General features: G+C 36.1%; 1 protein-coding gene across 3 annotated transcripts in view; it reads left to right on the top strand.

The window, feature by feature from the left end:
- COL4A5 (collagen type IV alpha 5 chain) overlaps positions 1-16293 on the top strand; it is a 226507-nt gene that overhangs the window by 93475 nt on the left and 116739 nt on the right. For all 3 annotated transcript variants that reach the window (XM_046673318.1, XM_046673317.1, XM_046673319.1), the window contains exons 3-6: positions 2419-2508; positions 10326-10370; positions 15527-15571; positions 15657-15719. In XM_046673318.1, the coding sequence (XP_046529274.1) occupies positions 2419-2508; positions 10326-10370; positions 15527-15571; positions 15657-15719 (243 nt within the window). The remainder of the gene's footprint in view (positions 1-2418; positions 2509-10325; positions 10371-15526; positions 15572-15656; positions 15720-16293) is intronic.

The following is a 16293-nucleotide window of genomic DNA, read 5'->3' as shown; positions in this document are numbered from 1 at the left end:
AGAGAGAGAAAGGATCAAAAAAGGAATTCAGAGTAATACCAATAATTAAGGAACAGGCAAAGAGAGAAGATTATTCCACAAAGAAAAATAGGAGTGATTTTTTATCCAAATACAGGCAGGCAACATAAAACAGTTTTTTTTTTTAAAGTTTGACCTTCAGAAATAGACACACTATACCATTTTCTATGTTTGTGTTAGCAAATTACAGTAAAATCTAGATTAGTTGTAAGGATTAAATGATTGCCAACACAACAGGCACACAACAAATGTCAGCCTTCCTAACCATCTGTATTGAGAATTAGGTGGCAGACCCTCTCTCATCCCCTCCTCATGGAAGTCTTCTGTAGTTTCTACTGGAGGAAACTTTCTCCCTTTCAAAGGCTGAGGATTGCTTTCATAATTCTTTTTGCTACTGTCCAGTGGCTGCCCTTCTATCTTGGTATAATATTTCTCAGTCAGATAGATAGGACCACAACATTCTTTGACTATACTGTGAGGAGATTTCAAGGTATAGAATTTATAGATGTATGATTTTATTAATACCAACACACGTAAGCTTTTTAGCACCCTCTGCTTTTCAATTTCTAGCTTATTCCTCTCTTATCTGTAGCCCAGAAAGCAGTTTTGCTTCTGAGAAAATATGGCTCTCTTCAAGCATTATACTCAAGTTTTGGCAGAGGTATACTCTTAAATACCAGCGGAAATCCCAAAATGTAGCAGTGTTTTCCACTTATGGAAATCTTCTTGAACTAGATTTTTTTTTCCTTTTAGCTTCCTTTCTGACTGGCACTTGTGATCAGATTTCTACTACTAGCTCTGCCAGGAATGGGCTATGTAATGATTTGAGGCAATCCAACTCTTAAAATTTTGAATCCTTTATTTCTCCCTTCTTGCTGTATTTCCTTTAAAATAATTTGGTTGAGGTTGAGGATTACCAAATTATCATAATTCTATGACTAACTAAAACAACAAAGAAATATATTTATAGAAAATAGAAAATGTAGTAATATGTCAATAATAATTGTTGTCAAAACTACAGGAATGTTTAGACCTACCATTAATTGGCTAGCATTTGCTTCGTTGGCTTTGAAGTAATAAGTGGAAATTGACCAGAAGTAACCTTTTGAAAGTACTTATATTTGTTATAGGATGATTCAATGGAACAAGGAATTATTCAATAGAGAATTATCTAAGCTTTCTAGACTAAACTTAGTACTTACCACACACATGTGCGCACACACACACACACACACACACACACTGGGAGTATGAATAAAAGTCTATTGTACTTTAACATCTAAGGGTATGTGCCTCCAATGGCCCGTTAGTCAGTTGTCTTATAGATATGAATGTTTTCTCTTTCTCAGGTGCTGCCTAGGCTGTCACTGTGGATAGAATTTGGTGAGAGGTTTCCCAGAATGAGATCCGGAGCCTCTGGCCAGAGACTCAGCCATTTAGCCTTAGGGAAGTAGAGGAACTGCTTGCAGCCCTGCAGTTGGGAGCATGTGGAATGGAGCTGTGAGCCCTCAGGATCCTTAAACATAATAGTAGTGAATTTGCTTTCTGTGATTGGATCCCCGGGGGTGTTGGGGTTCACATGCTTACTACGATTGGCTGTATGCAAGTTAACTACCCCTAATGTGTCGATCTAATGGTGTGTTAGTACACATGGTGGCTCTGCTGTCCCTACCTTTCTGGCTGTACAGATATACACATCAGGCAACCTTACTGTGTAGATGCTGATAAGTTGTGGTGGACCCTCACTGGTAGGTAGGTAGCCCTCCCGTGCTGGTGTTGATAAGTGCTGTAGTCAGAACTGGGACTTAAATCACAATTCAAATAGTAATTCTGAGTAGAAGAATTACTGGTTGTTTTCTTTATGTATATATTTTTTGTTTTCTTCAATAGACATGCATTCTTTTGAATTTTTGATGTTCTAGAGCCTTTTTCTGGTTAATTTATCTTCAGTCAGCTAATGGTTTCCATTTTGATTATTCCTGCAAGTCTTCTACTTTACAAGTCTGAAAGCTTCTCTGATGGTTTTCTTTTATCCTTCTTCATCCCTGCACCATATTTATTTCATGTAACCCTTCAGACCTGGTTTCCTGGATTTATTGCCATCTTCCCTGTTAAACTCTTAATGTCACTGTGTTTAAACCTCACTTCACCTCTGATATGCTTTTTACTTTTACAAGAAAGCAAGAGATTATATTACCATATATGATATCAATTTAGAGTGGTTTGTGTTTTTTTCACTCAGATCTTACAGGTTTCCCTATGTGGGTGGATACTGTGAATTTAGTACCATTAAATTAAGTTAGTTTTCTCTAGATGGTCTTTTGATCTTTTTGAATCGCAGCCATACCTGTGCTTAAAAATTCGCAAATGACTTTGCCTTTCATTCTTGTTCAATTGCAGGGGGAGAGAGGATTTCCAGGTTTGAAAGGCCATCCAGGTTTGCCTGGATTTCCAGGTCCAGAAGGGCCTCCAGGGCCTCGGGGACAAAAGGTATGTGCCAAGTTGCCAACCAGGACTACCAGAGGAATTAAGCCATCTTAAATGTGGAAGTAGGTGTCAAATCAAATACAAACTTACTGAATTATAGCCAGAAACTAATATTTAAATAAAACAATACAATGTCCTAGAGTTTATACTTTATTGTTAGTTTTTTTTAAAAAAATGAAAATTATTGCCATATTCAGATGTTTTTGGAAGATCTATTAATTGTGTGTGGTTAATAGGATCCTTAACAAAAATTAAGTTCTGTCAGGAGCTCAGCTGAGCTGGATAGAGCTGAACTGCCAGGTGTCAGAGTAGTTAAGACAACAAGCCAAAAGGAAAGTAACAGTCAAGCCTTGAGTTACTTACTGTGACAGTATAAGCAAAACGTTAAACCAAAGAAAGGGCCAACTTCCCCACTGTTCCATTTTTCTGCATGGAAGAGTGCCAGTGAGAGTCAGATGGATCAGAATAGACATAGGGAATTGTTTCACTGCTGAGGGAGCTGGGAGCAAAAAACTCCTGTTGTTTTCTATAGACCCAAGGTGGGGTGGGAGAAGGGAGAGGGGGAAGGGCTAGGAGTGGAAAACTACTGACTCAGAGCGCAGAAAAAGTTTCCTTAAGGTTACCCTCTCTCCCATTAAAAAGGTCTCCAGTAAGTCTCCAGATAAAGAGGTCTTTCAATGCAGACATGCATAAGAGCATGACAAGCCAAGGGGCCTGAATCCTTGTCTACAACTCCCTTTAGAGAGTGCCATGCATTGTCTGTGCACTAAGTCTCGTGTGGGATGGGCAGCTTTCCTGTATGAGGCCTACCATTAAGGCCTTTGTAATTGCCTATGGTTGAGCCTGAAAAATCACACATAGGTTTTTAGCCAGGAACCAGACTCCTAAATTCCATCTCTTGATTTTTCAGGACCCAAGTGAGAAACATAGGCTATGCCATCATGGATCTGAATGGGTTGGACTTTGAGTGGCCATGACAAAAATTGGGTAATTAGTCTGAGGCCACAGAGAATCATGGTCATGATCAAAATTATTCCAAGCAGGACAGTCAGGCCTGCCTGGAGGATTGAGTGTTAACCATGAGCCTCAACCATTGCCAAGCTAGGAATAGATGGCCCATAGCCCACCCAATCTAATTTAGACAGCCAAGAGCCTTTTTTCTTAAGCTCATGATGAACTGTTCTACTTTGCCAGTTTTAGGCATCTAGGTGCAACACAAGATACTGGCAATAGCAAGACCCCTCCTTGGTTGGCCAGCAGGAAGTTGAGGGCTATGCTGTTATCCAACACTACTTGGGCCAAGTAATTGAGGCACGTCTCTTGTGCTTCCAAAGCTGAAGTAGTGTCATTAATGATTTAGTAGAGGTCAAGGAGAGGTTGCACACAACCTTTTCTAATTGAATGACCCTGATAGTGGGAAAAGTTGCCTGGAGCAAGCATACTCATGAGCATAGAGTCAGTAATACCACATGACAATTCTCCTGAGTAACCAGAGTCTGGTTTGGGAGTTCTTCTCTTACTCTATTTAGTATGATATGACCCATGGGAGGGGCTGTTTTGAATGTTCAGAAGTCTCTTTTCAATGCCCCATATGTACATGGTACATTGGTAAGAATGTCAAAGGCCTGGCTTTTACAAAAGAAATAATTCCCCAAGGGGGACACACACAGTATTGGGAGTGTAAAAGTCATTGATTACCATGGGGATCAAATAGCCAGAAGTCACTCCTGGTGGGCAGAGTCCCTGAGTAGAATTGGAAAATTTGTATAACGTTAGGGGAGGGGGAGGAGAAGGTCGCCACTATTGAGGTCGCAATACCTGCAGTGGCAGACCCCATATCTCTTTTCCCAGATACGTCAGTTAATCCCATCTTAGACAAGAGCAAGTTGACATCTGAGGAGGCGTTTTTTTTCTGTAGTGTCAGGGTCCAACTGTGGCAACACATCAGGTCCAGTGTAATAGGGCTGAGGTATCTAAGATACTAAAAAGTTCCATGTTTAGAGAGATGTCCATTTGTTGTAGTCAGTGGCATAGCACTCAGACGTTTATCTGTGGGGTTGGATGATGGTTGTCATATCCAGCAGTTAATCAAATTCAAACTGCTGGCAACTACCTGTGACAGGTGTTATCAATGAATTTGGAGAGGTGGAAGTCACACAGGCTCTTCTGTGGGAGAGAAAGAAGGGGATATAGATCCATACACCCTCCCTTTCCCATACCCAGGCTCATGGATTTGAAGATGCTGTCGTCCTATCAGTTGGGAAGACATGTCCCCATTGACTGCAATGTGGGCAGTCTCTCCTATACCATGAGCAAGGATAGCATCTCATGTGCATGTTAAGTAGGGAATGGAAAGAGATAAAGTGAATTTTAAGATTGGGAGAAGTTCCTGTTTTGTTTTTTAAAAAATGGCTGTTTTGGCTCATTGCCCTTTACCATCTGTATTAAGGTGACTGGTGAACTGATATATGAAAGGGCCAGTTCTGTTCATTTGCCTGGAAAGGAAAAGTGGTTTAAAAACCTGTTTTTCTTAATTTTATCTCATGTAATAGTGGCACATCATGTCATTAGAGTATTAAGAAAAACAAGTGGATACTCATCAGATAGTCCTCCCAATAAAGGAGGAAAATTAATTTAAATGTATAAATACTTTTTAACACTTAACTATACCACAGCATAGATTGTGGGGTATGCTTGTGCATGATCTCTGAGGAGGTGGCAGTATGTCACGGTACTTTTGTTAGATTCAAGATCAGAAGGGACTCGTGCTAAGTTTCCTGAGTAGAAATTTACACTGAGGAAAAAGCAAGACTTGAAACGACTGCATAGAATTTAAGTAGATGGGGCATTCAACGGAATTTCGTATGTCTAAGGAGTTACAAAAACAGCAGAAAGTTTCTCATGTGCCCAGGAATGGGTCAGAGGTAGCAGAGAGATCTGAAAGAGTCTGGTGGATGGAATTGAGCACTGACTCAGCAGCAATCCATGCAGACTTTTGGCATGGGACATCCCAATGAATTCCAGCTTGGACTAGACTCTCCCATCCTCAACACCTAGGAACTACTTAACCTCTCCATAACTTAGGCACAGCCTTGTGAAAATGAGTTGGGACCTCCAATTGACTGAGATTAAATTTCAGCCATGTTAGTGAAATGGATGCTTTGAAACAGAAATTAAGTTGAACCATAGAAAAAAAAGTTACACTTCTTGCACCCAAGTTTATCTTGGATTAGAGGCGGAGGTTCTTGTACACCATGCTTGCTGAGACGTGGCCGTGTTTTGGGGTTATTTTTGCTGAGGAATATTCGCCCTGGGCTAACACCTGTCACCAGTCTTCCTCTTTTTGCTTGAGGAAGATTTGCCGTGAGCTAACATGTGTGCCAGTCTTCCTCTATTTTGTATGTGGGTCGCTGCCAAAGCATGGCCACCGACAAGTGGTGTAGGTCTGCACCCCGGCACTGAACCTGGGCTACCGAAGCAGAGCATGCCAAATTTAACCACTAGGCTGAGAGGGGGCAGTTTTAATAAAGATTTGTGTCAGACTAAAAGAAGTTAACTACACCAGAATTCCTTTGAAATAATTTAGCATTAACTGGAGCTATTCTACAATAGTATGATAATTTTTAAAGGTGTGGTTGTATGCAGTTTAAATTTAGAAAGCAGTCCGAGCTTTTGCTGTGATTCCATTTCAGTATTCATTAAAATGATAAGGTTGGGCTGCTTTCTAAACTTTTGGGATTCTGAAATTGAAGTACTTTCTGCTTCTACCTACAGCATGACCTCATGCTTCCGAACATAGCTGAATTTGTACATTTTATGTGATTGGATATTCTGGTACATGTGTATATATTAACATATATACTGAGTCAGAATTTTTGTAGGATTATTCTTTAATCTGTATACTCCTATGTTTGAAAGTAAAGATACATAAAAAGAAAAATATATATATATATAACAAATATATATATATATAGGAGTGTATATATAAAATTTTCTAAAGGATTTCTTTATTCTTACAAATAAAACTTAGTTTTCGATAGATAATATATTCACTTTATTCAAAATAAATTATCATAAGAAGGTATACAATGAAACAGATCTCCTTTCCACTTGTGTTCATTAGCCACTGAGTTCTACATATCCATAATAGCTACTCATTTATGTTATTTTCTTGTGAATATGCCCAAGAATTTTTAATAAATATTCATGCAAATAAAAATATATACATACACATACATGTGTATAAACATACAGACATATTTTTGCCTCCCTTTGTTTATGAAATGGTAGCATATTCAACACATTGTTTGACTTTTGTTTTTTATTTCATATATGTTGTAGATATCCCATATCAGTATACAAAGAACCTCCGTATTATTTTTTATAACTGCATTGTATTCCATTGTGTGTAGAAACCATAATTTATCAAGCCCAGTCCCTATTGATAATCATTTAGATAGTTTTCAATTTTTTGCCACTAAAAACAGTGCTGCTAGATGTACAATTTTAATAGATTTCCTTTCCCCAATAAGGGATTATCTCTGTAAGGTTACTAGAAGTGGTATTGCTGGATCAGAGGGTACATGTTTTAAATGTTTTTATGGATATTGCCAAATTTCACCCCAAGAAGTTGTATGATTTATCCTTGGTTCACCAATATACAAGGAGATCAATTTCCCTATAGCTTAACCAACCCTATTATGAAACTTGGATTTCTGCCAATATGATAGGTGAAAAATACTCTCTCAATGTACCTTAAGTTTGCATTTCTCTTATTAAGAGTGAGTTCAAGCATCTTTTCATAGGTCTGAGAATCAGTTGTGTTTTCTTTTGTATGAACTATCTATTCATCACTTGCCCATTTTTCTACTGGATTGTTGGTGTTTTCAGAGTTCAGTGAGCTATTTATATATTAGCGAGATTACCCTTTGTCTGTGTTGCGAGTTGCAATTATTTCCTCCTAATTTGTCATTTGTCTTTGCTGAGTGTGTACGTGTGTGTGTATATTCATATGTCTCTGTGTGTGTTTTTCAAAGGTCTTTTATGGATTTTGAATTTTGAGTAGGAAATGCCTTACCCACTGTAAGATTATAAAGTAATTCTCCTGTGTTTTCTTGCAGTATTTTAATAGTTTTGTTTTTTACATGTAAACATTTTATCCATTTCTAATTCATCCTGGTGTATGGTTTGTGATATAAGTTCCACCTTTATTTTTTTTTTCCAGATGTCCTCACAAGTGTGTCCCAATATAATTTTCCCCACTAACTTGCAGTGCCACTTTCATTATAAACCAAATGTGCATGAATATATGGACTTGTTTCTGGACTTTCCATACTCTTCCAATGGTCTGCTTATTCAAATATCAGAACCAAACTATTTTTTTTTTGAGGAAGATTAGCCCTGAGGTAACTGCTGCTGATCCTCCTCTTTTTGCTGAGGAAGACTGGCCCTGAGCTAACATCCATGCTCATCTTCCTCTACTTTATATGTGGGACGCCTACCACAGCATGGCGTGCCAAGTGGTAGGCATGTCCGCACCCGGAATCTGAACCGGTGAACCCCAGGCCGCTGAGAAGCGGAACGTGCGCACTTAACCACTGCAGCACTTGGCCAGCCCCAGAACCAACCTATTATAATTATTGATGTCTTATGCTATAATTTTATATCTGACAAGGCTAGTGTCCCCTCATTGTTCTTTTTTTTCTTCAAAATTTTCCTCAGTGTTCTTACTGGTTTATTTTTCTATATGAACTTTAGAGTCACCTTGTCCAGTTTAAAAATAAACTTGTATTATTTCTATTTTTATTGTATCAAATTTGTGACTAAATTTATTGAAAATTGACTTTTTTATGTTGAATCCTATTCTCCAGGAACATGAAGTGCCTTTCCGTTTGTTCAAGCCATCCTTTTTGAACTTCAGAATTGTTTTAAACTTTTCTCCTTAAAAATCTTGTACATATTTTAAGTTTTTCGTAAATTGCATATTTTCTTCCCTTATGTGTTCTAACTAGCAGTTGTTGGCATATAAGAAAGTTATTGATTTCTTCATATTAATTTTATATACAATTATCTTACTGAATTATCTTGTTAATATAGTAGTTTTTCACATAATTAACGGGTTTCCATGCATACAATCATATCATTTGCAAATAGTGATTGTTTTGTCTCATCCTTTCCAATTTTTATATCTCTAATTTCTTATTTAACCATGTTGGTTAGTACAGTCAGTACAATATTAAGGCATCCTTGTCTTATTTCTGTCTTTAGTAGGGAGACACAAAAAAATTCATTGAACAAACTGTCTTTTAGTTGTTTTAAAATAGAATTAGATTTGCTTTAAATCTCCTCAGAGATGCATCTGTTGTGGAAAGAGTAGATTATTAAACTTTTTTAAAGGAAGTTGTCATAGGCAGAATAATACCCACTCCCTAAAGATGTCCATGATCTAATACCCGGAACCTCCGAGTATATTAGGTTACATAGACAAGTGAAATTAAGATTGCAGATGGAATTAAAGTTGCTAATCAGCTGATCTTAAACTAGGGAGATTATCCTGGATTATCTGGGTGGGCCGAGTGTAATTACAAAGGTCCTTTAAATGTGGAAGAGGGAGGCAGAAGAATCAGTGTCAGAGTGATGCAATGTTAGAAAGACTCGTTCAACCGTTGTTGGCTTTGAAGATTGAAGAAGGCCATGAGCTAAGGAATCCTGATGGCTCTAGAAGCTGGAGAAGGAAAGGAAATAGATTCCTCCCCTAGAACCCCCAGACAGTAACACAGCTCTGCCGCTGAGACCCCTGTCATACTTCTGACATTCAGAACTGTGCAGTTATGTTGTTTTAAGCCACTAAGTTTGTGGTAATTTGTAGCAGCAGCATAGGAAACTAATCCACCAGGTAACTCTCCAAATGAAGCTTTTCATGGAACCCCACATGAAACAGATAAAAACAGAGCTGTGCTGGTTAAAGAAGGGCTGTGACATAGGCATCGAGGAACCTCCAGTGGAACCTCTAGGGTTGTGAGTTGAGTAATTTGGAAACCACTTATGGAAAGCAAGATGTCCCAGTTTAATAAAAGCTATCTAAAGCCTCAGGCAGTGGCCTACCAGCTATATGTTCCACTAAAATTCCCACCTTTTGGAGCAGAATTAGGTTTTCTTTATTCCATTTTTTATAGAAACTAATAAAAATTTAGTCAGGCAAAACTTTAAATTCTCAGCAATGAGGTTGTAGCTAGAAATGGGTAAATAGATGAACATACATGTGGGCAGCCTCTTTTGCGCATCTACAGCAGAAGCTAGAAAGGAAAGTCTATGGTTCTTTCTTGTTCCTTCTTAAGTTCTGCCAGTAGGAAGTGCCTTATAAAACAAAGCAAATGTTTAAAACAGCAAACTCAAGAACAGCACGTATTTGGGCTCAGAGATGATGCTATTTATTACCAGCATGGCGAACAGATTGATATAATACAGAAACCGCCCAGATTTTCAGCTCTTATTTTGTTTATGCATAAATGATTTGGGAAATATCTATACCACTATTTCATCTTTGTTTTCTTGCATGATTCATAGTTAACTTTACAGATATAAGTTTCTTTTATGTGTCAGCAGTTTTCCTCTCAGTAAATAAAGGCCTTTCTCATTTTTTGTTATATAACTTACCTGAATGCTTTCAGTTTCAATAATAAATGCTTCTCCGTTGGGTGTGTGAGTTTCTTACTAACGTTCACAAAGGTTCACACAAATGTAAGTCTTTTTTATTATATAAATTAGTTATTTGAAGGCTATTTTTGAAGAAAAAAAACTAAATATGTTATACTTTTCAGGGTGATGATGGAATTCCAGGGCCACCAGGACCAAAAGGGATCAGAGTAAGTGATATTTGCTGTATGTCAAATGCTTTGTTGGTCAAAACAAAGAAAAAGCAGAGCAAGTGTTATGAGACAGCTGGAAAAGACTCATACTGAAATTCAAAAAAGGAAAATGTATTTATCTACAATTAGCCTTTCTTTAGTATTTTGATAGTTACCTTTATATATCCAGATGTCTCATGTAAGAAGATTTTAAATTGGCTTATGATTAAGAAATATGAAAGTGCTAAATTCTAACAATTTGTCAATTTATTAAAAATATACACCATACAAAGGGTTTAAACAAGAACTTCCCAACCAGTGTGCTCATCTTAGTCCTCTAGATTCATAAGGATGGTCACCTCAGGCTGTGTACCCTCCCAGTGTACTAAGTACAAATATTATAATTTTCTTTATATACCTTGAAGAGAATAAGTTTGGGAAGCATTAGTTTAAACCACTCAGTTAAAGAATAACTACTTTTTGAAAAATAAGACATTTCCTCAATTCTAAGATACATGATTTTTCAAGTTTTAATGTTCTGGAAATTAGAATGTGTTTCAAAATTGAAGTGCCCATTTAGTGTAATTTTTCTGAAAAGCTTTTAGGTTGACATATGTTTTTCAGTGTGTTTTAGAATTGAGAGGAAACTATAGTTTAAAAATAGTACTGGCTTTAGATAGAGAAAGACAATCTCCGTATGACTCCACTCACATGTGGAAGTTAAACATGTAGACAAAGAACAGATTAGCGGCTACCAGGGGAAAGGGGGGGTGAGGTGGGGGCACAAAGGGTGAAGTGGTGCATCTACAACACGACTGACAAACTATAATGTACAACTGAAATTTCACAAGATTGTAAACTATCATAATCTCAATAAAAATTTTAAAAGAATAGTACTGGCTTTTAGGAAATCATATTCAACTTTTCTGAGCCTCAGTTTCTTCATTTGTTAGATTAAAAAGTCAAACAACACAATCTCCAAGGTCCCTATTAGCTCTGAAATTCTGTGTTCATAGATTGATGAGGCCCCTTAATTTGAGTATAAAATACACAGGTGGTGATGTAGCATGTTTATGTGTATGAGAAAGACAATTAAACATTCTGAACCTTTGATCTCCAGAAATTTAGCAGATATACACATTTTACATAAATGCTTAAAACATTCTGTTTGCTATATACTTCTTAACAAGATGTAGCTTGCCTTGTGTGCTACTTATGACTTGTGTGGGTAGGGTACTGGAAAAGCATGGAAGAAACTCAAAACCCTTAGTTTATTTTAGCAGACATATTTCTATGTTTTTCTGTAATAAATGGATAGCAATATTCTGTTAAAGCTCTTCATAATAATCATATCTCATAATAGCTATAGCTACCATTAACTATGTCCTAAGCACTATTGAGACTAAAAAAACCCTGTTTGTTATATCAATCCCCATTTCCAAGTGTCTGGGAGTGCCTGAATAGTCCATGTCCTTCAACCAGAACTTCAGAAGTGCTTAGGAATAGGTAACTTGAAAATTCTTGCATCCTCAGATCTCAGCTCACAGACAACTCTTGATATGCAGATTTTAAAAGATTTATTATTATGGAAAATTTGAAGCATACACAAATGTACAGAGAATATAGTACAATGAACTCCCAGGTACACATCACTCCACTTCAAAAATTGTCAACATTTTGATAATTTTGTTTCATCTATATGCTACCACTATGTTTTTGGAATATTTTAAAGCAAATCCCTCGAATGATTCATTTCACCAGTGAATGCTTCAGTATGTCTTTCTAACTGATAACCACATAACCACTATACCATTATTAGACCTCAAAAAATAGCAATAATTTTTCAATATACTTTAAAACTCAGTCCATATTCAGATTTCCTCAATTATCTCAAACATGTCCTTTTAAAATTTGTCCGTTCAAACCAAGATCCAAGCAGGTTCCACATATTGCATTTGGTTGCTATGTTTCTTAAGCCTCTTTTTATGCCAGGGGAGAAACTGGGTCATTTGTATTGTACTGCATTCCACATTCTGGATCTGGCTGATTGTTACCTCATGATGTCATTTAAATTGATCCTCTGTTCCCCATATTTCCTGCAAATTGGAGGTTGCCTTGGAAGAGGCACTAGAGAACTTTCTGGAGATACAGAAAAAGCTGTACACTTAAAATTTGTGCATTTTATTGTATGTAAATTATACTGTAAAAAATTAAATAGGAAAAGAATACTTTATAGATAGTTCTGTGTATTTATTATTGAATTATATCTTACAGCAAAAATATCTGTCTGTCCTTTTTAAAAAAATTATTTTATTGAGGTCATATTGGCTTATAATATTTTATAAATGTCAAGTGTACATTGCTATATTTCACTTTCTATATAGACTTCATCGTGTTCATCACCAATAATCCAGTGTTTATCCGTCACCATATATAGTGCCCCTTTATCCTTTTCACCTTCCCCCCACCCCCTTCCATCTGGGAACCACCAATCTGTTCTCCTTATCTATGTGTTTCTTTATCTTCCACATATGAGTGAAATTATACAATATTTATCTTTCTCTGTTTGACTATTTTTGTCTGGCATAATACCCTCAAGGTCCATCCATGTTGTCACAAATGGCACAATTTTGTCTTTTTTATGGCTGAGTAGTATTCCATTGTATGTGTATACCACATCTTCTTTATCCATTTATACGTTTATGGGCACTTGGGTTACTTCCACATCTTGGCTATTGTGAATAATGCTGCAATGAACATAGGGGTGCATAAATCTTTTTGAATTCTTGATTTCTGTGATTCTTTGAATACACACCCTGTAGTGGAATAGCTAGATCATATGGTATTTCTATTTCTACTTTTTTGAGGAATCTCAATACAGTTTTCCATAGTGGCTGCACCCGTTTGCACTTCCACCAGCAGCATATGAGGGTTCCCTTTTCTCCACATCCTCTCCAACATTTATTATTTCTTGTCTTGTTGCTTATAGCCATTCTGACGGGTATGAGGTGATATCTCATTGTAGTTTTTATATCCCACTTTTCTGATGCTGGGTTTGATCAGTGGTCTCAGGTATATGAGCCTGATTCTGCCATCAAAAATTTCCCAGTCAACTTTTATCTAACGGTTTAGCATCCATTGATGATTATTGCCTAGATCCTTTTTTTTTCGTACAGAGTTGCAAAGTGGTGATTTTTAAAACTCTATCAATCCTTCATTTATTAGCTAGGATTCTAATTTATCGGCTAGAGTTCTAATTGGGTAATGAGTTGGTGCACCAGCAACTCCAAGTGATGATCAAAGAAGGTTTTTTGAATTTTTTATCATTATAAATATATGGGATTTATGTGTTTCAATCAATTGTACTCATTATTCTTTTTGAAGCCCAAATTATCCCATCTTTGGTCTGTGGGAGACACTTCAAGTTGGCCCTGTCCTGTGTTCTTTTGACAAAATGCTGTTGATCTTTGATAACTTCCTTGGTTTCTGACACAACAAGATTCTTCTTGTACATTTCCTCTCCAGATCTGGAATTGGCCAAGTCTCAGATTTGAGGTTCTTTTAGTGAAAAATGTGACTTAGATACCACAGTCTGAATGTTAGGGGTTTTCGTTGCTACTGGATTTGACTTTGTTTTGGTGTGTTTTCAGTGGACAGAGTTAGGGAATATGTATTTTTTTAAGCGAAAAACTATCATGAGTTTATATTATTACCTCCAATTGAAATTTAGAATAAAAAGGCTTTTGCATACTTATTCTCTCTCCTTCCTACCACCTCTCTCTTCCTAAGGTGAAACTCTTGATTACTAATGACATTAATATAATTTATTATTTCTTTTTTCCTATATTATACCTATAATAGCTTGAAAATAGCACTTTACAAATGAACAAAATAGCAATTTCAATGTTAGTAGTAGCAGAATTCTTAAATGCCATTAATTATTTCTTGACTTCTTTTTTCCACTTTGAATTGACTAATTTCACTGGGAAGCACAGTCAAAATAGCATGTTTTCAAGGTACTTGAAGCAATTCTTTTCTCTGTTTGATTATGTCAACAACTTGACATACATTAGCTTCATAGGTTTCAGTTTGTTTTCAATTTTTAATGATTTCCTTTTTATCTCTTTAAAATTTTTATTTTTAATTATTTAAAACGTTTATATTGTTCTATAAGACAATGTATATTCGGTGATGCTTCTCATGTATCCTTGCGATCTCCTGGTTCTGATTCCCTCTTCACCCTAGAGGTAATCCTTTTTGTTATTTTTTGTTTATATTTTCATTGTTTTGTATCACCATCCTTCTTATAAAAAGAGAATGTATTATATACTACTTACGCTTTGTTTCTTTTACTTAACATTATATCCTGGAGAGCACTACATATTTCAGTGTCCAGAGATCTTCCTCATTTTTTTAACAGCTGCATAGTTTTACATTATGTGGATGTACCATAATTTATTTAGTCATGTCCCTATTGTTTCTAATCTTTAGCTATAACTGTGGTTATATGGTCATTTCTAAACTTTAACTATAATAATGCTGCAATCAATAACCTTGAGTTTCATATTTTGCTTCATGATTTCTAGTGTACCTTTGGGATAGATTCTTAGAAATGAGTTGCTTCAAAGGGTAAATGCATGTGTAATTTTGTTAGATATTTCCAAATTTCTCTCCATGGTGTTTGAATCCCATTAGCAGTGTATGAAAGTACCTTTTCCCCATAGCCTCACCTACAGAAGATATTGTCAAACTTGTATTTTTGCCAATCCTAACAGGGAAATATGATTGAAGAATTATTGGGGTGATCACATTGATGTTCTCAGGGGCAGACATATTTGTCACTTACCCATTCCCTGCTGAATTCAATATTCATCACAAACCTAGGAGAACCACTTTAGTTTTTAGAAAAGACATTTCATCCAGTAATTTGCCTGCTCCTACTAAGTGCAATGAAGACAATGCTCCCTCAAATGGGAATTTCTTGTACGATTTTCTATAAAAGAGACTTTTAAACATAGAAGGGTCTTTTTCTATAATATTTAAAAGAACAATGAGTGGTAATAATCAATGAGACATTTTGCCCATTAATGTAACTTTCATAATTCTCTTAGGTAGGATATTATTTTATTGTTATTGATTATTATTTGGTTGAAGGAATTTATTTCTTCTTATAGGGTCCTCCTGGACTTCCTGGATTTCCAGGGACACCAGGTCTTCCTGTAAGTAGGATTTGGCCTCTTATTTTAAAATCCCTTAAAATATAATCTAAGAAATACTATACATGTGTTATATCCCTTTTCAAAGGGAATGCCAGGCCATGATGGGGCCCCAGGACCTCAAGGTATCCCCGGATGCAATGGAACCAAGGTAAGATTTCTTCAACTTAATCTTAGCCGATATTCTTGATAACAATAGTCTTAAAAATCTAAAGAAATCAATATGAAGAATGTTGAAGAAAAGATAACAGTAGCTTCATGTCTAGGACATACATAGGGTATGTTCTGAGTTCACATTTTCAATATATTGAAACATCAGTAATTTGTTAAGCATGTGTAATTAGCTGGGATATTGCACTGGGCTGAAGATTACTTACCAAATCCTTTTTTGACTTTAGGGTAAAGTAGGATGAGAGTTAAGAAAGAGTTAGGATATATGTGTTTCAAATATTAAATCAGTTGTTAAGAGTAATATTTGTGAATGTCATTCATTAGCTTTGCCAATTTTTAAGCAAGGTACAATTTACGTTTTCAAAAATTTCATGCTTTTATAATTTTTTTACCTTGCCTAATAACTTCCTTAGGAAAAATTCTCAAAATCTATATATAATACAGCACATCAATTTTTACTATAAACTTTTAGTATGAAACGTGAAACTCTTCTCTGTCAGCAAAAACAATGAATTGAACAATGTGAAAAGAAAAATAAAACTTTATATATGACA

Source organism: Equus quagga, chromosome 10, assembly GCF_021613505.1.
Source record: "Equus quagga isolate Etosha38 chromosome 10, UCLA_HA_Equagga_1.0, whole genome shotgun sequence".
In the NCBI taxonomy this organism is placed as follows: domain Eukaryota; kingdom Metazoa; phylum Chordata; class Mammalia; order Perissodactyla; family Equidae; genus Equus; species Equus quagga.
This window is presented reverse-complemented; position numbering and strand designations above follow the sequence as displayed.